The 23,969-nt window shown below is 41.6% G+C and overlaps 2 protein-coding genes and 1 long non-coding RNA gene across 3 annotated transcripts; 1 reads left to right on the forward strand and 2 right to left on the reverse strand.

Annotated features, from left to right (window-relative positions):
* Positions 1 to 1,598: 1,598 nt before the first annotated feature.
* LOC309514582 (UPF0729 protein C18orf32 homolog) lies at positions 1,599 to 6,016 on the reverse strand. The gene is made up of 3 exons (XM_082191738.1): positions 5,929 to 6,016; positions 3,212 to 3,451; positions 1,599 to 2,489 (listed from the first exon to the last, which is right to left on the reverse strand). Exons 2-3 carry the CDS (start codon positions 3,410 to 3,412, stop codon positions 2,415 to 2,417), a joined length of 276 nt encoding a protein of 91 aa, XP_082047864.1. The 5' UTR covers positions 3,413 to 3,451; positions 5,929 to 6,016; the 3' UTR covers positions 1,599 to 2,414.
* On the forward strand, positions 5,081 to 5,669 carry LOC309514583. The gene is made up of 2 exons (XR_014212074.1): positions 5,081 to 5,534; positions 5,598 to 5,669. It is a non-coding gene; the product is annotated as an uncharacterized lncRNA (long non-coding RNA).
* A 4,523-nt stretch (positions 6,017 to 10,539) lies between the features above and the next one.
* On the reverse strand, positions 10,540 to 16,112 carry RPL17 (ribosomal protein L17). Its single transcript, XM_082191772.1, has 7 exons — positions 16,049 to 16,112; positions 14,488 to 14,540; positions 14,358 to 14,398; positions 13,178 to 13,312; positions 12,480 to 12,578; positions 11,522 to 11,713; positions 10,540 to 10,630 (listed from the first exon to the last, which is right to left on the reverse strand). The coding sequence occupies exons 2-7, from the start codon at positions 14,525 to 14,527 to the stop codon at positions 10,583 to 10,585; spliced, it is 555 nt and encodes a 184-aa protein (XP_082047898.1). The 5' UTR covers positions 14,528 to 14,540; positions 16,049 to 16,112; the 3' UTR covers positions 10,540 to 10,582.
* Positions 16,113 to 23,969: the final 7,857 nt, after the last annotated feature.

The following is a 23,969-nucleotide window of genomic DNA, read 5'->3' on the forward strand; positions in this document are numbered from 1 at the left end:
CCCTTCCCTCTGGTTGTTACTTGGATCCAATATGATCTCACTTCATGGAAGAACATTTTGTTGGAAGGGTCCCCACTTCACAATCTGAGCTTGCAGATGCTTCAGAGATCCAGTTGTCACCTTCAGAGGCTGATTCAACACACACATGCACCCCCCCCAAAAGCCCACCTCCTTCTCCAGTATGGAAGCTGTGTGGAATTATGTTAGAACATCTTTGACTTGCGCATATACTCTGAATACCTTCTCTTTCCTTCCTGGGTCTCAGAGTTCCATTTTACTCAACCCCTGTGCTGTATGAGACCAAACACTTTTTCAATTCCAGCATGGGCTATAGTGTGCATGTGACAAGTTATCAAACTCTCACACCGGTATTTTGCCTGCCATCTCTCAATCCCTATTCGAAGGGCCTACTAAATTCTCATTTGTGCTTACAGCAAATCACATAAATACAGGTTGAAAGAATTGTCCAGCCAGAGCTGTGTAATTTAATCCCAATACTGTCCCTCCTAACCTTTTTGGTAACCTATATTGAGGGCTTAATTTGGTTGCATAAAGGGAAAAATTTTTACAAAATTTTACAAAAGAGAAAGGAAGGTTTTTACTTGCAGAACTTAAGACTGCAATTCTGAACCTACTGACTCATGCAAAAACTGAATAACTATTACCTCCTTACTGGGCAAAGGGCTTCAACCCTCATCTCCTTAATACCCAACACAGGGAGCAAAATAGATTCCAGTACCTCCTTTCCACTTCAGTCTGCTGAGAAATTTCTACACACTGCAGAGAAATCTGGAACATGTTCTAAAAACCCTTCTCAACTCCATGCCCAGGACTATTCTACCATTGCTATTAAAGTGGTACCTCGGGTTAAGAACTTAATTCGTTCTGGAGGTCCGTTCTTAACCTGAAACTGTTCGTAACCTGAGGTACCACTTTAGCTAATGAGGCCTCCCACTGCCACCGTGCCGCCGCCATGCAATTTCTGTTCTCATCCTGAAGCAAAGTTCTTAACCCGAGGTACTATTTCTGGGTTAGCAGAGTCTGTAACCTGAAGTGTCTGTAACACGAGGTACCATTGTATTTCACGTAACTCAAACACAGGCTCCGGAACACACCTAACACCCTCTTGGATAACTCTGCATCATGGAGGAAATCGGCAACAGTGAACATACTGTTTCTCTGCTGATGCCAATTAGAGCAGGGATGAGAAACTTATGTTGCTCCAGATGTTGTTGGACCACGGCTCCCATCAGCTCTACCAAGCATGGCCAATGGTCAGGTATGATGGGAATTTCAGTCCAACAACGTATGGCAGGCCAAAGGTTAGTCAATCCTGATTTATGGATTCAGGGCCGAATTAGGATTTGAGCCCTTGTCTGCCAGGCTCAAGACCCATATGGCCTTTTGCAGGAGCCACTTAAGGAGAAGTCATCTAAAGCCCATCTTGCCTGCCCCTTGCAGCCCCCCAGTAATATAACTATTTCCGTTTTTATTTTTATGGTGCATTGTAGTTGCAATGCGACTCTTTGGTTCTCTTGACTTGGGTCATTAAGTCCCCAATCTCCCATTCACACAACTCTAAGAAGGGCAAAATTAGATCCACGAGCACAGGAAACATGTTTTATTAAGAATGCCAGCCTTCAGTTGTAAAAGCAAAACCTTTAGATTTTATTTAGAGTAATTCTGAATCCAATGTCAATGTTGCCAACCAAAATACAGCAGTTTGCACACAGATCTATTTTTATATTGTTATTATTTTAAGAAAAACATTCTTTTTCCACCTTCAGAAATAAGGGCAAATTGCCTGGTCTTAATTAATGGCAGGGAATACTATTATATTTCCCATATCAGGGCTACCGCCCCTATGATCGTGTCTACTCACACAAAGTTTGCTTCATCGTATCTGCAAAATCAGGAGGAATGCCAAACAACGCATAGTTTTGCAGGGATGGGTTGAGAAAAAGTGAGTGAACAGCTATTAATATTTATTATTAGTGTCTGAGTATTTACAGTGCTGTTCTCTTCAGCTATGATACATAAGTCATCTAGCTTTTTAAAGACAAGCATATAAGAAGTTGTGTGGAAGTTGAGTTCCAGGAAGTTCTTTGAAACAAGTCACAATTTTGACAGTTACACAGCAGTGTAAAAAACTGGAGCCTAAAAAGCTAACACCATAAACTGCACTGCATTGGAAAAGGTTCTCCTGTACTGATAATGTCAAGCAGAGCAAGACAATATGTTAAATCTTTTTCAGCTACAAAGAAAATAGCATCCTAAATTTTCCTAGGTATCTGCCTGTGTGTATGCAGATTCCAAGTTTTCTTTCAGAAAAAAGTGCAATTAAATTTCCAGGTGGGAACAGCATCATCAGCTCATTTTCCTAAAGCAACCACGATCCCACAGCACAAGCTTACTTAATCTGTCTTTTTCTCAGAAACCCCTGGTGGACCACTTTCAGCAAATCCATTTGCGATGCCGTTGCTTTCAGTCTGAAACACACACAGAGAGAAAATACATTTAAATACATGTTCAGAGGGACGCGGGTGGCGCTGTGGTCTAAAGCCACTGAGCCTAGGGCTTGCCGATTGGAAGGTCGGCGGTTTGAATCCCCGCGACGGGGTGTGTTCCCGTTGCTCGGTCCCAGCCAACCCAGCAGTTCAAAAGCACGTCAAAGTGCAAGTAGATAAATAGGTACCACCCTGGCGGGAAGGTAAACAGCGTTTCTGTGCGCTGCTCTTGTTTCCCCAGAAGCAGCTTAGTCATGCTGACCACATGACCCGGAAAAACTGTCTGCAGACAAACATTGGCTCCCTTGGCCAGTAAAGTGAGATGAACGCCACAACCCCAGAGTTGTTCACGACTAGACTTAACTGTCAGGGGTCCTTTACCTGCTTACATGTTCAAAACATTAGAACCTTTGAGGCAACAAGTTTTAAATTTTGACCGAGACAAGTTTTAACTTCAGAATGAATGGTATATTTACTTTCCATTACTGTTCTGGGACACAGAAGTTCCCTCCAGGGAATGCATGGCTACAGCTGTGGTATAGAAAACAGATCAGCAGCTGTTTCTGCTGTACGATCTAGAATGAAGCGTCCTAGAAACTGGTGTCCTAGAAATGTTTTCAGCTAGCAGAACCACATGATCAACTTGTCCTTCATATGGTGTATACACACAATGCACATACATAAAGAGTTTTGCCAATGCTTACTTTAGAATCATCCATGGAGTCGTACAACTCACGCCTATTTTCAGTGCTGCCTTTTTGGTCTTTCTTTGCTGTTTCCTGCACTGCTCTCTTTGGCCAAATGCGCTTGATGAAAGGTGAGATGATGGGATACAGATACGGCTCAAGGAACCTTTTATAGACCCACAGCAGAACGGGAATGACTATACAGGGAATGCACACCATTGTTCTTTTCAGTTCCTGCGGCAGAAATGTGCTGGAAGGCTTAAACATAGAAGGAAAAAAATTAGCAAATGGGGAACATATTCAGTGGCCCCTGCACCTTGCAAGGAGCTTAAAACTCCAGTTCTGTGCACATTCAGTCCTGTGCACACTAAACTCAGTGGGACATACTTCCAAGCAAACAAACAAAGTACAGAACTGCACAATCAACACAATTTGGCATGGAACGAGTCCGTAAATACTGCATTCTCTTTTCCCGGCAGTTCGGTTTTGTTAGCAGGCAGTAAAGAACGGTGGGGAACAAATAGGAAAGCAACACACGGGGCTTTTTCTTCATATGAAAATAAAATGGATCTGGGAATGTGGCCCTAGTACTGCAATGTGGTGCTCTCTTTTTTTATAAATATTTTTTATTAATTTTTAGCATACAAAATTTTAAAGACATACCGCACAAATTATTACACACATATCCTTATTTGGACTTCCTTCAGGGCTTCTGATAACCCTCCGTCTTAGTTATTTCTCCTGCAATTCCTAACTTAATATTGCCTTTACATTTTCTAACAAATCATTTCTCCCTTTCCATTTTTAAAATATTTCTTAAATTATTCCTCACAGAACTTCTTGTAGTCCTGAATGCTGAAACCGCACTCGGTGGAAGAGGACGGCCATCCCAGATAGAAGGAGTGCAATGTGGTGCTCTCAGGGGTGAGGTGGAGGGAAGGAGAAAGGGCCTACTGGGGGAAATGGTGCAAATGATTAGCTAACCAAAAAGAAAGCTTTGATCGATCTATGCAATGATGTCACTGAGATGTCCACTGGACCAGTTGCAGAATTGGATCAGGTAGACTGCCAAAATGAGAAGGACTCAGGTTAAGCACAGCCTATTCATCCCATGGGATTTTAAACAGGATTTCCTGCTCAGTAGACTCAGGGAAAATTCAGAACTTGTTACTGTGAAAGCAAACTTTTCAGGACAAATTAAATGAGGACTTAGCAGGAAAAGGTCTGTGGGTGTTAAGCAACAGAAACCTGAGAGAAGGCACAGCACGTAGTTGGCTCATCTAGCAGGCAGCTTACCATTAAGTTGTCTCATAGAGCTGGCAACTCCAAACCAATAATCTAAATTACAATAATATATTATTGATAAAGCAAAAATATTGTTCTTAGAGTGAAGCAAACAGGTGTTGCTCTCCAAATGGACCGAGAAGGTGGGTTCTGGGAGACCCTCTGCCCTTTTGGGTTAAGTGTTCACTCAGCAGAATACTACTTTGCACTTTTTTACCAGAGTTTTCCAGAAGGAAAAAGCCCAGCAGCAATCTAGATTTGGTGTGCTTCCTCCAACAAATATTCTTCCTAAACCCCCACCTTACCTCAGTAGGTTTGATCTGCCCACAGGTTTTCGCTAATGATACAAAAATCACATATTTTAAAAATCCCACTGAATTAAATGGGGCTTACTCCCAGGTAAGTAAGGTTAGGATTTTGCTGTTGCAAAATACTAGAACATATTTGTTTTATTTAGTTAAGAAGAATGACCTTCAATGCATATTGTTTGTTCTAAATTAAGTCCCAATTTGTTCAAAGAGACTCACTTTCAAAGAGGGTACTGACACTGTGGCCTGAATTAGTGAACCTATCCATAAACAGACAAATCAGCCAAGAACATACCTACTACGCTTATAATTCAAAGCTTAAACAAACACACAGGTACAGCTTTTACTATAGTGGAGGTAGAAGACCTTGAAGTTAGTTTACAGGACTGGGGAGAGATCTGCCAAAACACACAAATGACAATTTTTTAATCATCTGTTTCTCTTAGAAATATTTGTCTGCTTGCATAAAAATGAAAACATGCCTTGTAGGTCCTATGGTTCAAAGCCCAGAGGATGCAGTTATTGGACAGTACTCAGGTACTGCAAATAAACACATTTTCCCCTACCTGCACATTTTTTAAATGCTGAAAACGTTCTTGTTTTGACAAGCCTACCCAGATGCTTAGACAGCTGAGCTGATTTTTTTAAATGTTTCGGTATTTTAAACTTTGTTCTTCAAATGAGGTCTGCGAATTTCTCCTGGATTTTTCTTGCCTTACCTTTTTCGCAAACCATTTTGAGCTACTGTTGTTCTGGTTTTTCAATCAAGCGGCGCACTGTACAGTATATGAACACTAAATCCATCAGTTAAGTATTTTCACGGAAGGGGGTCGTTCCAAAACCAACACTCGCGCTGTATTTTTCTTACCGCTGTTTTCTTTTTTTTAATTAAAAAATAGAAAGCCTGTCCTTAAAGAGAGCGGAAACGACGGCACTCACTCGATTGAAGGCAACCAATTAAAAATCAATAAGCGAATTAGCATATGCAAATGAGCTATTTGTTTTCAATTTAAGAAAACCGGGACGTTCAAGGGAGGAGAAGAAAGGAGAGGACGGAAGGAAAGGGAAAAAGCAGCGGCCGCCTCCTTCCCGCCTTGCCCGCCCGCGAGAGCCGCGTCCAGCGCCGACATCGAACCGACCTACCTGCGCGGATCTCCAACGTCCAACTGAATGCCAGCCGAGGGAGCTCTTCACTTCCGGGAAAGGAACACGACGTCACTCCGCAAGCTCCAATGGGGAAGTACGTGGTGCGCTGACGTCGCGCGCTCCCGCCTTACGTTCCACCGAGGGGGCCATGACACTAGAGGCAGAGTGGGGTGTGACCGAAGCCCTATTTCTCCGCGAAGCCCCGCCCCCTCCCTCTCCTTATACAGTACAGTGGTATCTCGAGTTAAGTACTTAATTCATTCCGGAGGTCCGTTATTAACCTGAAACTGTTCTTAACCTGAAGCACCACTTTAGCTAATGGGGCCTCCTGATGCTGCCGTGCCATGGGACCACGATTTCTGTTCTCATCCAGAAGCAAAGTTCTTAACCTGAAGCACTATTTCTGGGTTAGTGGAGTCTGTAACCTGAAGCGTATGTAACCTGAGGTACCACTGTATTGCTGGTTGGATTACTACTGCAACACGCTCTGTGAACCAGGAAAAGCCTGACTTTGTTGTTGTTTAGTCGTTTAGTCGTGTCCCGACTCTTCGTGACCCCCTGGACCAGAGCACGCCAGGCACTCCTTTTTTTTTTTTTTAATAAAATTTTTATTGGGTTTTCACATTTTATATAGACAAAGACAAAGACAAAAACACAAAAAACATAAAAACAAACAAACAGAAAAGTAAAACAATAAACATATATAGTCTCCAGAAAAAACTTATTTTCTAACCCTGGTCATTGACTTCCCCCCCACCCCCTCCCTTGCATCCCTATTCCCAAATTTGTATCAGCAAATTGGCATTTCCTTATCCATCTTAATATTAGTCCTTTATATATATATATATATATATAAAAAAAGCAAAATTAAATTTATTCTAAGTTGGACCTCAGTTCCCTTCCAACGATTTCCCATTTTGTCTTAAATAATAATCTTGTTAGCTAAATCCCATAGTCTTAAGTGTTGTTGAAACTAGATTCTTCCCTCCCTCCCTTCCCCGGTTTGTGTCCCTTCCGAAAACATGTCCAAAATAGCAATTATTAGCCCGGATTCCTTACGTCCGAGGCTCTCAAATCTCTTTCAGTCCCTCTCCGCCGGCCTAGTTGGCAATCCTTTATGTCGGTCTTCACGTCTCGAAAGAGTTCTTTCACAATCAGTCCAAAATCTCTTCCCATATTTGCAAGCAACTGCTGAGGAATTTCCACAAGGCATGAATTTTGAACATAATCAAAGTCAGAGTCTATGTGGAGGCCCCAATTATATTTCTTTATTTTAAATTCCTTGATTTCATAAATTCCCAGGGCCTCCACTTTCATCTTCTGGATCTTTCGTAGATTTGTAGTAGGTTCAGTCCAATAGTCTCCTTGTTTATATTCCACAGATGTCAGCTTCTGGACAATATTTTCCCATTTCAGTTCTTCTCTTTCTTGAGCACGCCAGGCACTCCTGTCTTCCACTGCCTCCCGCAGTTTGGTCAAACTCATGTTAGTAGCTTCAAGAACACTGTCCAGCCATCTCGTCCTCTGTCGTCCCCTTCTCCTTCTGCCGTCCATCTTTCCCAGCATCAGGGTCTTTTCCAGGGAGTCTTCTCTTCTCATGAGCTGGCCAAAGGATCTGTCCTTTCAGTGAGCACTCAGGGCTGATTTCCTTAAGAATGGAGAGGTTTGATCTTCTTGCAGTCCATGGGACTCTCAAGAGTCTCCTCCAGCACCGTAATTCAAAAGCATCAATTCTTCGGCGATCAGCCTTCTTTATGGTCCAGCTCTCACTTCCACACATCACTACTGGGAAAACCATAGCTTTAACTATATGGACCTTTGTTGGCAAGGTGATGTCTCTCCCCGCCCCCCCTTCATGGATCACTGCCTTGCCGTGGCGAAGGGGCTTGAATAACTCAGAGAAGCTATGATCTATGCCATGCAGGGTCACCAAAGATGGACAGGTCATAGTGGAGTTTTGACCAAATGTGATCCACCTGGAGCAGGAACTGGCAAGCCACTCCAGTATCCCTGCCAAGAAAACTCCATGGACAAAGCCTGGCTGCAGCACATCATGGGCTCGCTCGTTGCATTCCTCAACCTCGGCCTTCCAGATGTTTTTGAGACTATAAATCCCATCACCCCTGACCACTGGTCCCACTAGCTAGGGATCATGGGAGTTGTAGTCCCAACACATCTGGAGGACCAAGATTGAGGAAGCCTGCATTAGGGCTAGATTACTGCAATGCGTTCTCCATTGAGTTTCCCTTGCAGGCATGCAGTAGATGCAAGATGCTGCAACACAGTTGCTGGCGGGAGAAGGGTCTCCGTCAGTGGAATTGGGGCAGCACTGATACTTTGGAATTCCCTGCCGGTTGATATCAGGCAGGCAGCTTCACTGTGTTTCTTTCTGCACTTGCTGAAGACATTTTTATTTCCGAAAGCACAGCCAGATGTTTACAGAGTTTGTAGTTTTAAATATCTTTGAGCGCCAGGCAAACATTCTTCTCCTCCATGGCCTTTTAAGCTGGGGGGGGGGAGGGATATTGTTTAGTTTATTATACGTATGCATTTTGTTTTTTACTGTAAAGCACCCTGTGATCCTCAAGATTAAGGGCAGTATATAAATTTCGTAATATAATAATTCTGCGATCCCAAAGAATGACTGTATTCGTATGAAATCTGTGTTGCCTCAGTAATGACAAGTAATACTTCTTCCAGCAGAGCTGTTTTATTAGTTTGCATGCTACAGAACAGAGTTCTGTTCAAAATCTAATTAGGCACATCACTGAATCTTTAAACTGCTATAGGATCAGACGTTATCGGGCATGATATCATTTTTTGGGTTGCAAAATAGAGATAATCAACCGATGCAGCTTCTCATTACAAAACGGTAGCAATGGGAAACATTTCATGCATTGACTTTCTGCCTATCATGTCACCACTAAAGACACACCGTTTTTCATAGGCATTTATTATTGAATTTATATACTGCTCTATACCTACAGGTCTTAGGGCGGTTCACCTGTGTTATTGGGATAGCCTTTCTTTAAAGTTCCTATCCTTAAGAGACACAGTATGTGAAATATGCATGCTCTTCATTGTATGATTTTATATTGGAAGCCATTGCTCACAGGAGCTTTTATATAATCACAAGCTGGCAATTTCAGATTATTTTAAACAGAGATGTTGCAGAAATTCAGCTTTTCTGGTCATGGAGAAAGGCTGGGAAATACATGGTACAAGGGCAGATGCAACTTTGGTGCAAAATGGAAAATAAAGAGAGCTTGGGATACATTATTAAAGAGGCTTGAAGCTTATGTAAGGAACAAATTACGTAACCTATTTGATGAGTTGTAAAGACACAAAAGTCAAATGAAAATTCAGAACTTTTTAATTAAAAAAACCCTGTGGGGGTACCTTCCAATTGCCACATCCCTAACTTCCCTCAAAACCCACTAAAAAGCAAAAAAAAAACCTAGAGCAAGTCTAACTGTTCCTTACTAATGGGGGGCATAGAGGGGAAAGAGGAGACACTTTCTACACTTTCATCAGCTGGGTGCATTTTATTCACAATTTTGGTGGTGTGTATATATTACACCATGCCCCATCAATGGGCTCAGTGTATAAAGCAAGCTTAAGATGCAATGCAACTTTACCCCTTTCCCTAAAAAACATGCCTATTGCTTGCTTTTTGCCTTTTACATAATCAACTCTTTCCCTCTGTTAGCATGCTGGATCAAGGCAGCTCAAACCACATCCTAAAATCCCCCAAACTGGTTTATGGGGCTGGTGGTGTGTGTAGGATTGTGCTGCTTGTTAGATCCTATTGCAAACTTAAGCCTTTAATCAAGAGTAGAGAGCCATAACTGAAACAAATTTTATTTTTTCATTGTTTACCTGCACCTCCCTATGGTGCTGTATAAATTTTGACTATTTCTGAGCCTTTCAGGTTAGGGTTACTTATTGAAAGGAGTAATCATTTAGGGCTTTGTCCTAAAGAAATTTAAGTGAAACTTTTATTAACTTACAACACACAGCACTTTTTCACAACCAGCAGTCTGTCTTACTTTCATCTTTTAAACAAGACATTTGTGTATATAAACTCCTCCTTTTATAGTCACATTTTCCGTGTATGTCATGCAAAGAATTAACTGACTGAATCAATACTACCAAAAGTGTTCATTTGTGGCTATGATGATGGGCAAAGAACCAGGACAAAATGAAACTGTATTCAGTTTCTAAACAGCAAGCAGCCAAGCTTGACTTTCAACCCAGGTTTAATGAACAAATGGGAGAAATAACATATATTATGTGACAGAGAAGCCATTGATAATAATCACTCCGCTCAGAATAGTATTTTTCAAGCAAAATATACCTATTTGGACATCTGGAGGGCTTACATTAACCTGCATGAATCATAGAATCATAGAGTTGGAAGAGACCACAAGGGCCATCGAGTCCAACCATGCTTAACTTTAGATGGATGTATTGGTGGTTATTGTATCCTTAGTGTGAGGTGGTGGTGGTGTTTTATCATAATCCTAATCATTATCAAAATATAATAAAGAAAATAATATTCCTGGTTTTTAAATTTGCAAATAAAAACAAATAAAAAAGCATGTGCAGTTAACTTAAAATTTTGTTTTTTATTTGTGAACTGAATAGATGTTTATTCCCGAGCCATCAGTTTCTGCTTCTTCAGTTTCTTTTGAGAGATCTGGGGAGAAAACAAAAGAAATCAGTATCACTTGACCAAAAACATTCACTGAATGCTGAAACCAATTAGAAAACACATTTACCACACAGTATATTTTCCATAACTTAACTCCAGAGATTATTGTATGTAAGAATCACTGCAATGTATTTATCTATTACCAAGCACAGTTCCAGGAAGAATTACCAGAAAGCAAATAACAGACCATTATTTCCATTGGTAAAACTTACTTATGCTAGAGATAGCCAATAGCAAACACTGTGTCTTCCAGATGTTTTGGACTACAACTCCCATCATCAGACAATTATCCATGCTGGCTGGGGCTGATAGGAGCTGGGAGTCCAAAAAAATTGGAAGACATCAACACTGGCTACCTCTGACTTGACCATTAAAATTAAAGACACTTCTATCATTCAATTTCCATTACAGACTTCATAATTATGTTCAAGCCCCATAGACAGGTAGACCATAAGTTAAAATAAACATAGAAGCTAAATTTAAGAGACTTATATGCTGTTTTTTGTTTCTGTGTTTAATCCTCCATAGCAGCTTACAATACTAGAAGTTTACAATATTTGCAATCACTGTATAGACTTTCACATAAAGTTTTGCTGACTACAAGAATTTTCTTTTGTAAATACTTGTAGAAAATAGTATTAAATACAGCTTTGAAATAACTGACCTAATTACCATTGGAGTGCAACTCTAAAACACAAATTATACCTCTGAACACATCTGAGTTAACATGTATAGGACAGCCCTGATCACTTCTTTAAACAGTTTCCCCTCTTTAAATTACCTTGCCAAAATTAAAATCAAGTTCTAGTTATTTTGGTGTCATTTTGGTTATCTGTACAGTTGAGTAGACATTTATTTATTTAAAAAGTTTCATACCTTCTTCTTTTGAGCAACTTCCTCTTCTGGCTTAGGGACAATTTGCTCCTTCTCTGTGAGGATCATCTCAATGTGGCAAGGAGAACTCATGTAGGGGTTAATGCGACCATGAGCCCTGTAGGTTCGCCTGCGCATTTTGGGAGCTTTGTTAACCTGAATGTGCTCAATTACCAGAGAGTCTACATCCAGACCCTGCAGGTGGGGGAAAATAAAAAGTTCTCATTACAACCCCATAACAAAATAGGTTTACCTAGCTCAAAGTGAATCACTAACTTTCCTAAACCACACCTGAAAAGTCAACTAGCAATACCAGTAATTACAGTGGCTCAGAATCTTGTGTTTGTTTCATGGTTATTCCAAAGGTGTCCTAAGATAGTCATCACTGCCACCAAAGTCTGTTACATTACACTGTACCCAAGAACCCAATCTTTTGCCTTCAACAATCCTCCTGTAAATCCCAAGTCTCTTACCAAATACTACTTCATATCCTCAATACCAACTCCACTGAACCAAAGGTGTGTTTTTGCTTTTCAAAATTTGGATTACTACTAGAACTGATAAGGGACGCGAGTGGCGCTGTGGGTTAAACCACAGTCTAGGACTTGCTGAACAGAAGGTTGGCGGTTCGAATCCCCGCGACGGGGTGAGCTCCCGTTGCTCAGTCCCTGCTCCTGCCAACCTAGCAGTTTGAAAGCACGTCAAAGTGCAAGTAGATAAATAGGTACTGCTCCTGCGGGAAGGTAAACGGCGTTTCCGTGCGCTGCTCTGGTTCACCAGAAGCGGCTTAGTCATGCTGGCCACATGACTCGGAAGCTGTATGCCAGCTCCCTCGGCCAATAAAGCGAGATGAGCGCCGCAACCCCAGAGTCGGCCACGACTGGACCTAATGGTCAGGGGTCCCTTTACCTTTACTAGAACTGCAACTTATCCCAACATGACAAGCCGCATGAAATTTTACCTTGAGCTCAGCATTGCTCTCAGCATTTTTAAGCATGTGCAGGAGGAACTCAGCACTCTTTTTTGGCCAACGCCCCTGTGTCCAGCCCCACTGCTTGGCCTGAAAGATGAGAGTTCAGTATGAGTATACTTTTGAAGAAAAATGCTAAACGTGATTTGTTTTGGAGGCTGCTCAGAAACAAACGTTCTTTTCACGGTTAATCCAAAGGTGTCCTAAGAAAGTCATCACAGCAACCACAGGCAAGGATAAGAGAACGTGATTCTATCCAACAACTTTAAGGCACTCGTATGTAATTCCCCATAGCAAACTGAAAAATAAGGATTCAATAAACACCAAGTAATGTATCACACTTATTTTCCTAGAATTTTCCAGTTTCTGCCCCCCAAAAGGACTTGCATAGTGACTGTTAGCAATCCAGTTACTGCGAAATTGATCTGCTGAAGCTGAGGGACAATGTAGTCCCTGTGTACCAAGTACAGAACACGCTTTCTGGTCATTGACAAATTTCTTTGCAGCTCATTGTGGCTTTAGTTTTTTAACACATGAACTTCCCCACGCATGTTCATCAATATTCACCAGCCTTCATGTTCAAGATATTCTTTGTACAACAGATATCCTCAAACGCTACTGAATGAAATTACTGCATTTCAAAAAGTTTTCCTCAAATTGCTAACAGTTTTCTCCAAATCCATCCATACCTGGGCACATCTGCCAACACCACCATTGTAACGACGGAAGGGAACACACTGCTTCTTTAGGGTCACATCCTTCAAGTACTTGGTAGCTTTTCGGATGTGCATGCCCTTGATAGCCTGGGCAGTCTCACGTGTGTTCTAAAGGGGTGAAATAATAATTGCATTATTGGCTATTTTCCCATTAGGTATGTAGGCTGTAACTATGGTGCCATTTACTTAAGACATAGCTCCAAGCCACTGTTTGTATAATAAGAGTCTACACCTGCATAGTAACTCTAGCTTAACTAGGGAAGTAACTGCTCAGAGCCACTTAGTTGTTTTCATTATGAATCCAAAGGTGTCCTAAGTTGGTCATCACTGCAGTTACATTAATTTCACCACCCCTGAAACAAACATCAATCCCCTTTGATGGTATCAGAATTTCGTACTAATTGTTCAGATGTTCTTTAACAGGCCATCTGATCAAGACAAGATTTATTTAAAAGAGCTATCTGGATATTATTTATGACATTATATATCATGGAAAATTCATTTGCTGGGTGTGTGTGTGTTACAGAACTCCAGAAAAAAATTCTAATGTAACATCATGCTCTCCTCTTTGCAAGATTTGACATTACACAAAGCTGACAAAAGTGAACTGCCTTCTACCTACTGACCAAGGCAACGCAAGACAGAGTCTATACCAAGTGTAATCTCTTCCTTCTTCTGATATATATTATATAATCTTGTGCTACCTTGTTGTTGTTTCAGGATTTATTAGCGCTTTACTGTTCTGTTTAACACTCAGTTAAAAATCAGAGAGAGAGAGATTTGACTAGCCTTGGCAGCCAACCCCAAAATTGTAGTCACTAGGACCCTGTGCCCATTATTCCCCTGTTCCTCACTAGTTTTGAACCAGGAAGGGTGGCTTGCTAGTTTGAGTACCTAGGCAACACAGTAGCCAGTACAGTCCCCTTTACCACAAATTCTTGAAAGAGGGATGTTAGGTAGAGAATGACAACTTGTTTTGTGCAACACAACAAGCTTTACAATAAAGTCTATATGACCAGGTGATGTTTAGAAAATCTGATGTGACGATCTTGTGATTAAGCACCATAATCTATCAATCAAATTACAGTGTGGTCCACTCCACATCCACTCCCTTTTTTTTTTGGGGGGGGGGTCAAAGTAAGATTTCACATACCTTAAAATGAACACGAAGGTTGGACCCCCTTGACTTGCATGCTGTGGGGAGAAGGGATAAAAAAATGATAATTCTGAAAGTTTTGGTAATCACTGAAGTATGAGGCACGTATCATAGGAAAAATTCTTACATTTTGTGGGGTTCTCCGGATCAAGTGAGTAGCGGACCATTTTCAGAGCTTACCTAGTGGGGGGGAAATAAATATATCTTTCAGTATTTTAGCCATAAATTACACACACTCTCCAAATTGCTGGTTAGAAAGAAGCTGCTCAGAGAGATGTGAGTATTTTCATTATTTAATCCAAAGGTGTCCTAAGATAGTCATCAGTGCAGCTTCCACCTTTCTGCAATACATACACATTCAAGGTTCATTCCCCCCTATTTGCCACCCTATAGTGTAATTAAAGTAAGATCTGAAGAAGATCTTCAGATATCTGTATCTGAAGAAGTGTGCATGCACACGAAAAGCTCATACCAAGAACTAACTTAGTTGGTCTTTAAGGTGCTACTGGAAGGAATTTTTTTTTATTTTAAAGTAAGATAATGTGCTATTAGAAGGTAATGAGATATTATTGCCCCGTAAGAGTGATTGTGCCCGTTTTCAAGTACATACATAACAAATGCACAACCCTACTATAAAGCACAACACTTAATGGCTTGCAATCCTTTCTCCTGGTAGCACAAATAATAACCCTCCCCTGCCTTCCTCCACCACCAAAAGCAGTGACAAATTACACATAAATATGGTGTTCCTGGACTCTACTGCAAAAGGCCCTGCTGCATTTCAGAAGCCCACAGTACCACTCCTTCAAAAACATGCCCATCCGTATTTGAAACAACCATGCGGCTTCCCAGGCCTGCCAAACCCACGGATGGGGGGAAGCTGGCAAAGAAGAGAACCCCAACTTTCATTTCACTTTTAATTTGTATATTGCCTTTCTACATTACTATACTCAAGGCAGTTTACAAGCTGAAGAAACAGCAAAGTCTACAGCAGAATCCACACACCTTATAACAATCCGATCCAATACAAAAAAAGAACATAACGCTAAACAACTTGCATCATATAAAGTCGTATTCAATAACCCATTGGAATACAACAGTACACAATGAAATTGAGCACCAGCAGATAATACAGCAGAAAATCACCCATAGCAATTACAATAAGTACTAAGCTATTATCAATAAAAAATAACAGCAAGTCACAATGCACCAAAAGCCGGAGTGCAAGTCCGTGTAAAAGTATCAAATTGAGAAACAAAAAACACACAACATATGAAATTCTTATTTTTTTAAATCCCTGAGTTTATCTTGCCTTCCCACTTAACCCACCCAAGGATGAGCCGAAAAGACGAGGCCTACCTGCTGAAAACCTACAGAACTGATTCCCTCCCCATCTGTTTCTCCCACGGCCCCCTTGCATTTCCAAAGGCAGAGCTTCCACATCCGGGGTTTTCAGAATCCCCAGCCGCTTGCAGAGGCCATTTTTTCCCCTACCGCCCCTACCCCGGACTTCTCCGGCCGCCCGAATTTCAATCTTCCCCGCCCCAAAGAACGGAAATACAGTGGCGGGCGAACAGCTATTCGCCTCCCTTCTCCATCTAAGGAGGGCTTCTGGGGACCCGGGCCGGGATGGAGGCCCGCGGCGGCGGATACCCGCCAAGGCCCAAAGCAGCCGCCATCAGACTCACCTTACAGCCACAGCTACCGCCGGGGAAAAGGAAGGGCGAAGGATTCTGGGAAGCCTTCGTGCCGCTTCCGGGTCTCGCGAGAAGACGCCGCAAACGCGAGTTCGTCAGTAAGGGAGCGGGAAGGAATTGCACAGCCGGGCGTAAAACGAAGAATGCGCCCAGGCACCGTTCATAAAGTGCTATAGAACAGATAAAACGGACACTCCAGGAAAGAGAGAGAAATATAAATATTTTTACATTTATACTCTGCGAAAAAATCCAACTCAAAGGTGCATACAAATCAAAATATAATCAAAACAATTCAGTTTTAAAAATTCTTAACATTCAGTTAAATATAACCAAACATCAATGATATGCGTCTATATGCAAGGAAAAGCTTTTTTCCAAATCAGTTATGCCGAACAATATTCGCATAAATGCCATGGTGCTGCTATTTTAGTCAAATGCAAATTCAGTCCTATCAGATCACTGAGTTTTTAATTGTCTCTTCATATCTGATTTCCAATTTTAACACCTTTCTCTTTTTGGAATAGAATGTTCTGCTGGCGACACCAAGGCTGAAACTTTGTTTTTCAATACGATACGATACGATAATCTTTATTGTCATTGTCCCATACAGAGCAATGAAATTGAAAAAATCTACATCAGACTTTCCTCTGACTTTCTGTGTCTTTGGTAGCACCACAGCATAAATTCTATATGCAATGGCTTTCCTGATATCAGTCAATCATTCATTTTATTTGTATGCTAGCTCCCCCAAGTTAAAAACCATGCTCAAGGCAGCATACAATATAATTAAACCTTGCTTTTCCTTTCCCCTCCTTTCATGACCTCTCCTTGCCACATGGAGATGTAGCCATGATGAGGGAAAGTTTCACCTGTTAATTTATGCTTGTCCACATACCAGTTAAAGGCTTAGAAATCCTGCCATTTAAAAGCAAGACAGACCCAGTATCAGTAGATTTCTTTTATTCTGTAAAGTGTGCTAGCACAGGTGCTCAAGCAATTAATCAGCATTACTGATTGACTTTTCTATTCTGCCTTTCCTCCAGAATTGGCTTTGAGTGTGGCTTATTATTTATTTTAAACAAATTTAAACAATGCAAAAACACACATTAGAAGTGACCTAAAGGTAAAGGTAAAGGTACCCCTGCCCGTACGGGCCAGTCATGTCCGACTCTAGGGTTGCGTGCTCATCTCGCTCTATAGGCCGTGAGCCGGCGACGTCCGAAGACACCTCTGGGTCACGTGGCCAGTGTGACGAAGCTGCAGCTGGTGAGCCAGCACCAGCGCAGCACACGGAAACGCCGTTTACCTTCCCGCTATAAAGCGGTACCTATTTATCTACTTGCACTTAAGAGTGCTTTCGAACTGCTAGGTGGGCAGGAGCTGGGACCGAACGACGGGAACTCACCCCGCCGCGGGGATTCGAACCGCCGACCATACGATCAGCAAGTCCTAGGCACTGAGGTTTTACCCACAGCGCCATCCGCATCTCCTAATGACCTAATGTGACCTAAAAAGAAACACAGAGCAGCAACAGTAAACAGCAGTTAGAATATAACAGGTTTTTATTATTTGCCATCTAAGGGCTTTGGAGGAAAGGATATTTTGAATCTGACAACATTGGCATCAGAGGAAAGTGCCTGGGGAGGGAATTCCATAGGGCACCACCACAGAAAAGGCTCTGCCTTTTGAGCCACCCAGTTCACTTTACCATTCCTGGAGGGCCGCACAACTTTCTGTACTGCCTTTTGGAGAGTGATACCCTTTGCATACTAATGGGCAGAGAGAGGAAATAAACCATTTTTACACTGGCAGTTCCCCATTTGTGGAATGCCTAGCTTGGTGAGGTGTATCTTCCTTCATTGAATTTCGGGATAGTTAATGTAAAGAAATCCTGTCTATCTAGGCATTTCATGGCTGAAAGACGTTGTCATGGCAATCCTAAACTGAGTGCTTTTAAAAATGTTTTATTGTGGATGTGCTTGCCACCCTGGGCTCTTTCGGCAGAAAGGGCAGGATAGAAATATAATAATAATATTAATAATACTGTTTTGAGATTGTGGGTGTCAGACTCCCCTAAATTCCAAGGTCCCGCGGCTGTTAGAATTTAATCAAGGCTTGGGAAGTTAAACCGAATGCCAGACTCCTAATCCCTGGACCCAACTTTCTCTGTTTAGGAGATTGCCTGGGCCAAAGTGTTCCATAAAAAGCAAAAAGCTGGAGACTAAGTGAGGAAGGCCTTGTATGGACATGAGGTCATCAAGGTGTGTGTTTGTGTGTGTGCAACAAAGGATGGTTGGGTTGGTAATTGGAAATAGAAAAGACAGAAACACATGATTATGCTCTTTGTGAGAATTCAGTGCCATGGCATCAGACAATATCCACCTGCCTACACATCCACAGACCTAACAGGTACCGGTAACCAGCATCTGAGGGAGGGATAATGCTGTGAGCCCTTCCATCTTAAACTCAGCTTACATCTGTGTGTAAATAAAACCAAATATCACAAAGACATCACAGTCTCCAGTGACCTTCATACCCAAGGCATGCACTGGTACCCCTGAAATCTCTCACCGTTCAGAGAGAACGGTGCACATAACAATAGTTTTCTAGGTAAGAAACAATTAAGCAATGCAGTACAAGTTTTAAAAAAAAAATCAGGCAAAGCGAAGCCACCAGGTGGAGCTGTTTGCTATTGTCTTGACAGCTTGACGAAAATCTGCATAATTTAGATGCAGAAACAGAAATTACCGGAATATGTCTCTTCCACATCACTCTTTCTTTTCCATACTGAAGAAGGGCAAAGTGAAAATAAATTTAATGATTCTCCTCCAAATCCTTGCAATTGATCAACCTGTGATTACGGTACTTTTTGCTTATTTCTAGCAGAAATAGCTAACAGCCTAAGATGGTCAGAATCCATAGAGCTTCATTTGATGAAACCAAAAGCTTGCATTATACACAGCCCGTTCTCCCAAACTTCTGTTTTTGGAAACATAGATCCCGGGATCCAGTAATTAATCTGGCTGGTCTGCGACTGACTAAGCTGACCACCACCAGGGCCCTGATGTAGCTCAATGGGGTAACTGATTGGGAAGGCTCTGGGAATTTCACCTTTATCTCCCCGCAGGGAAATGGTGTGGTGGATTATATTCTGATACCCACTAAAATGATGCCCTAAGTGGCTGAGTTTTACATAGGTGATCCTATGCTCAGTGACCATATTTCTTTACATTGTAAATTTGTCTTTCCATTGAGGAAGACAGAACAGTCAATTAATCTGTCCCCTCAGGAATCGAGTTAACGAGCATACACTATCTCTTTTCCAAAGTTTGGTGAATTCTGGTTGTGTGATCCATTTGTCCTCGGGTAGAGAAAGGTGAACTTTCCCCTGATGTTGGAGCCACTCGGTTTGAGGAATTTATTGATATTTATATAACGAAACTGTACCATTTGCACCCGTTTAGGCCACCTAAGATGAGAGGGATTGGTGATTGGACTGACAAAGAAACCATAGCAATTAAAACTGAGGTTAGGAGAATCTATCAGGAGTTCAGAGAGACCGGCAGCTCTTGATTGCCTGACATTTACTTCTCCAGATCCCGACAACTCAGGGAAACTATCCAGCTCAGCCAGACAAGATATAATCAGGCATGCTGCCATACGCTACTTTCAGGCATCCTAATGAAAGATCATAAGAGATTTTGGAAGGCTGTAGCAGTCTCCCCACAGACACAGGGTGATTCGTTGACATTGAGGGCTTTTTTCTCTCCCTGCTACTCTGAAATATACTCAGAGTCGCAAAGTGATTTCAAGCTCTTTATTCAGCTCATAGTGGTGAGGAGGAATGAATGAAAGTCCCCTCACAGTATCTGCTTTATATACATTATTTACACAATGGGCTGCACATGATTGGCTAATTCCGAAATTCTACTGTAAGCCAATCAGGTTGTGGATTCACTTCTACCTGGAGCAGGATTGGGTGGTTCCTGCCAACCAATCATACTGCTGCATTGTTCTAGGACCAATCAGACTGCTGCAGTTTGGATCCTATTCAACTCAGTACATAACATACTCTTTTTAAGCCAACAAATAAGCATACAAAAGCGGGAACTCTCAGGATCCTTGTGGAATCTATGCAGCCCTGTTTCTCCCAGCCCTGAAGCCCTACAATTATACAATATAGAACAGATTGGTCCTTGTACACCCCCTGGTGGAGCTTTATTTCACATGCTTCTAAAGTTGATTTTCAGCATTTCGGAAGATTTTTTTGTCGGTGACAGACAGGCGAGATCTCACACGGTGGTTGTTGTTTGTATTTGAACTATTTTGAAAGCTGTATGCACTTTTCCCTTTTTGTTTTTTAATGGATGTTGCATTGTTTTTCAGGTGTGATTACTTTCTAACAAAAACCTTAAAAAATGTTTTTGTGTTATAAAATTTGCTATTTTCCGTCCTTTCTTCAACTCTTACCAGAGCATATGGGAGCCTGCCCAGCTTCTTAACTGCACTTTTACTATATCAGGAGACTTTGTGGAGGGGTTAGCTGTTTCTCCCAGGCACTGAGCTCCAGAGTTCATGAACTCGGGTTAATAGGTTATTTGATTTCAGCTTAAGAAACTCGCACAGTTTTCCCATTATGAACTCAGTCTTCCCATCGCTTATGCATAGTAAAATACAGTTACGTCGTTACGTTCAGGATTACAACCTTAACAAGTGGATTTCCATCATTTTGTTATTATTCTTCCTGTAATAATAATAATACTCATCCGGCCATTCCAGGTACTTCCTTTTGACCCCCACTTGTCAAGTATCTCAATCCCTGGAGAGAGACTGCAATTATTCTGCTAGTGAAATTGAACTTCGCTGACTTCAGTAGGGGGTCAATTGACGCAAAGGCATTTCTGAACAACATAGCCTTGAGGTCCTGCGAAAATAATGTTTGGCAATACACATATGTGTTAGCTAATGCAAGTTAATTATCAATCACTAAATACTAACAGAGTGTGTATGTTTTTCTTAATAGAATCATAGAACAGTAGAGTTGGAAGGGGCACCGAGCGTCATCTAGTCCAACCCCCTGCAAGCAGGAATCTCAACTAAAGCTTCGGAGCTAGCCGACCTGACTGGAAGAGTCCGCGACCAGGAGGAGGAGGAGTACCAGGCAGAATGGATGAAATTTAAAGACTATCTACTTAAATACGTTAAGATAACTTAATTGGAAAAACTTGCAAATATCAGATAGGCTTAGGAATGAAATATGTAATGTTAGAGATTAATATGTTCAAAGTTAAAATAGAAAGAAAGGAAGGAAGGAAGGAAGATGTTAAGTGATTAAGTTAATTTTATCAGAAAATTGGTTTTGGAAAACTGTTATAATGATACACACTGAAATTCAACTGGGGGATTCGAGGAAGTCACTTAACAATGTTACTAAGATTGGTTTAAATATAGTTGAGATTTATGTTTGTCTGTTTGTTTAATTTTTTTTTTGGAAAACCAATTTAAAAAATTGGAAAAAAAGGAATCTTAACTAAAGCATCCAAGACAGACGACCATCCAACCTCTGATTAAAAACCTCCGAGGAAGGAGAGTTCACCAATGTCAAGCAGCTCCTACCAGCAGAAAGGTCTTCCTGATGTTTACTCGGAATCTCCTTTCTTGTAACTAAACCCTCTGGAGCAGGAGAAAACAAGCTTGCGCCATCTTTCATGTAACAACTCTTTACCTATTTGAAGACGAGTATCAGATCTCCTCTCAGTCTCTTCTTTTCCAGGCTAAACATACCCAACTCCCTCAACTGTTCCTCACAAGGCTTGGTTTCCATGCCCTTGATCATCTTGGTCACCCTCCTCTGGACACATCCCAGCTTATCAATATCCTTCTTAAATTGTGGCACCCAGAACTGGACACAGTACTCCAGGTGTGGTCTGACCAAGGCAGAATAGAATGGTACTCTTGGTTCCTTTGATCTGGACACTATACTTCTGTTGATGCAGCCTAGAATAGCATTAGCTTTTTTGACCACTGCCAAAAACATTTGTTTGGGGCTAGAGGGTTTTCTAAATCATGCCTACTACTTTGATGGGAAGCCGTTTGATACAGAGTTCTGACTACTGGTCTGTCTAGCACAGTAGTAGTGTTTGCTCTGGCTGGCAGCAGATCTCTAGGGCTTTGGGCAAGGCTCTTTCCAAGCCCTGCCTGGAGATGCCATGCAAAGCAGGTCATCTATTGCTGACCCACAACCCTTCTCCCCAGACCCTCTTTTCTTATGCAGCCCATTTTGGATGCAAACTCCTTGGCAATGGTGGGACACAATGACCAAGGAAAATAAGACCCAGCTAGATTAGGGGCTGTGAACCTGCGGCCCTCCAGATGTTCCAGAACTACAATTCCCAGCATCCCTGCCCATTGACCATGCTGGTTGGGGCTGATGAGAGTTGGAGTCCAACATCAGCTAGAGACCCAAATTTGGGAAACACTGGTCTAGATGAACAACTAAATTGCTCTTGGCCACTGAGGGACCCTCTGGTCACTGCAAATTATATATTGTAGAGTCCTTTCTGTACACATAATCCTAAAGTTGGAAGGGACCCCAAGGGTCATCTAGTGCAAGGCAGCTGCTATATCACACTGTTGACTCATGTTAAGCTTGTTGTCTACTAAGGCTAGAAGGTTCCTGGTTCAATCCCTGGCTTCTCCACATAGAGGAGAGAATGTCCCTTGTGTGACGCACTGGAGACTTGCTGCCAGTGAGTACAGATCAGGCATGGGGAGCCTGTGGCCCTCCAGATGTTGTCGCATCTATCGTACTGGTCCAGCTTTATAGATAACAATTTAAATGGTAGCCATAGATTGTGGGATGTGATCCATGAGAGGCAGTCAAGTACAACATTCCTTGTAAAGCTAGAGAAGACATTCGAGGGAATGTTTGGTCCAGCCAGTCGAAACTTCCTGTTCCTCCTGGCTGGAGCATCCTTCCTTTGGCATGTGATCGAAGGTGGGCGTGACCTTACCTGTCCAGGTAACAAAAGGACGAGTCACGCAGCACACGTCTCTCTTTTTGACTTCCTTCTACCTTCGACCAGCTTTTTGCTAGGACTGCTCTGCTAGCTCTCAGCTAGCAGAAGCTCTGGGATTATTCCCCCATATGGGGTAGATCCACATGTACACATCTGTAACTAAGTCTGCCTTCAGGAGTCCAACTGTGAACTGATGTGAGTAAACTTCTTTTATTGACTTTGAATAAGATTGTGGTGTCTTTATTCTTTTAAGAGGGATTCAAGGGAACTTACCAGGAATGTGCAATTCAATCAGAGACACACTGAATAGTGAGAGGCTTACACAGGCCTGCAACCAGTTATCCGCTGTGCGTTTAAAAGGGGAATGTAACTCTGTTAAGTAAAGGAACTTGCTAGCACAAGTTAGGAAGGATATTAATAAACAATATATCCTCTCCTGCCACCCTGAACATTCTCATGTATAATTTTTTATTAGTTTTTACACATATTTTCCAGCATATCATCCTTTTAAACAAAATCACAACCTAGGTCTTCCTTCATCCTCGACTAATGGTTTTCTAAAATCTTTTCTAATTGTGCATTTTGTTACTATAATTATTGCTATAATTTAAAATCTTCAATGCAACTATTCTTAATTCTCTTCACAAGAATTTATATAATACTCCTTACAAAACTTCTTTTAACCCTACAAATGATGTTAATTGATTACGTTTCCAAATATATTGTAAACCTCTTCCATTCGCTTAGGAATTCTGTCCGAATTTTCCCAGTTAGACTCGCCATCTCAGCATAGTTCATCAGTTTCTCTTGCCACTACTCTTCTTTAGCTGGTATTTCTTCTTGCTTCTATCTTTGGGCTAATAGAGTCCTTGCAGTCGTCGCATATTAAAACA

Source organism: Podarcis vaucheri (assembly GCF_965113315.1).
Source record: "Podarcis vaucheri genome assembly, chromosome: 11".
Lineage (NCBI taxonomy): Eukaryota > Metazoa > Chordata > Lepidosauria > Squamata > Lacertidae > Podarcis > Podarcis vaucheri.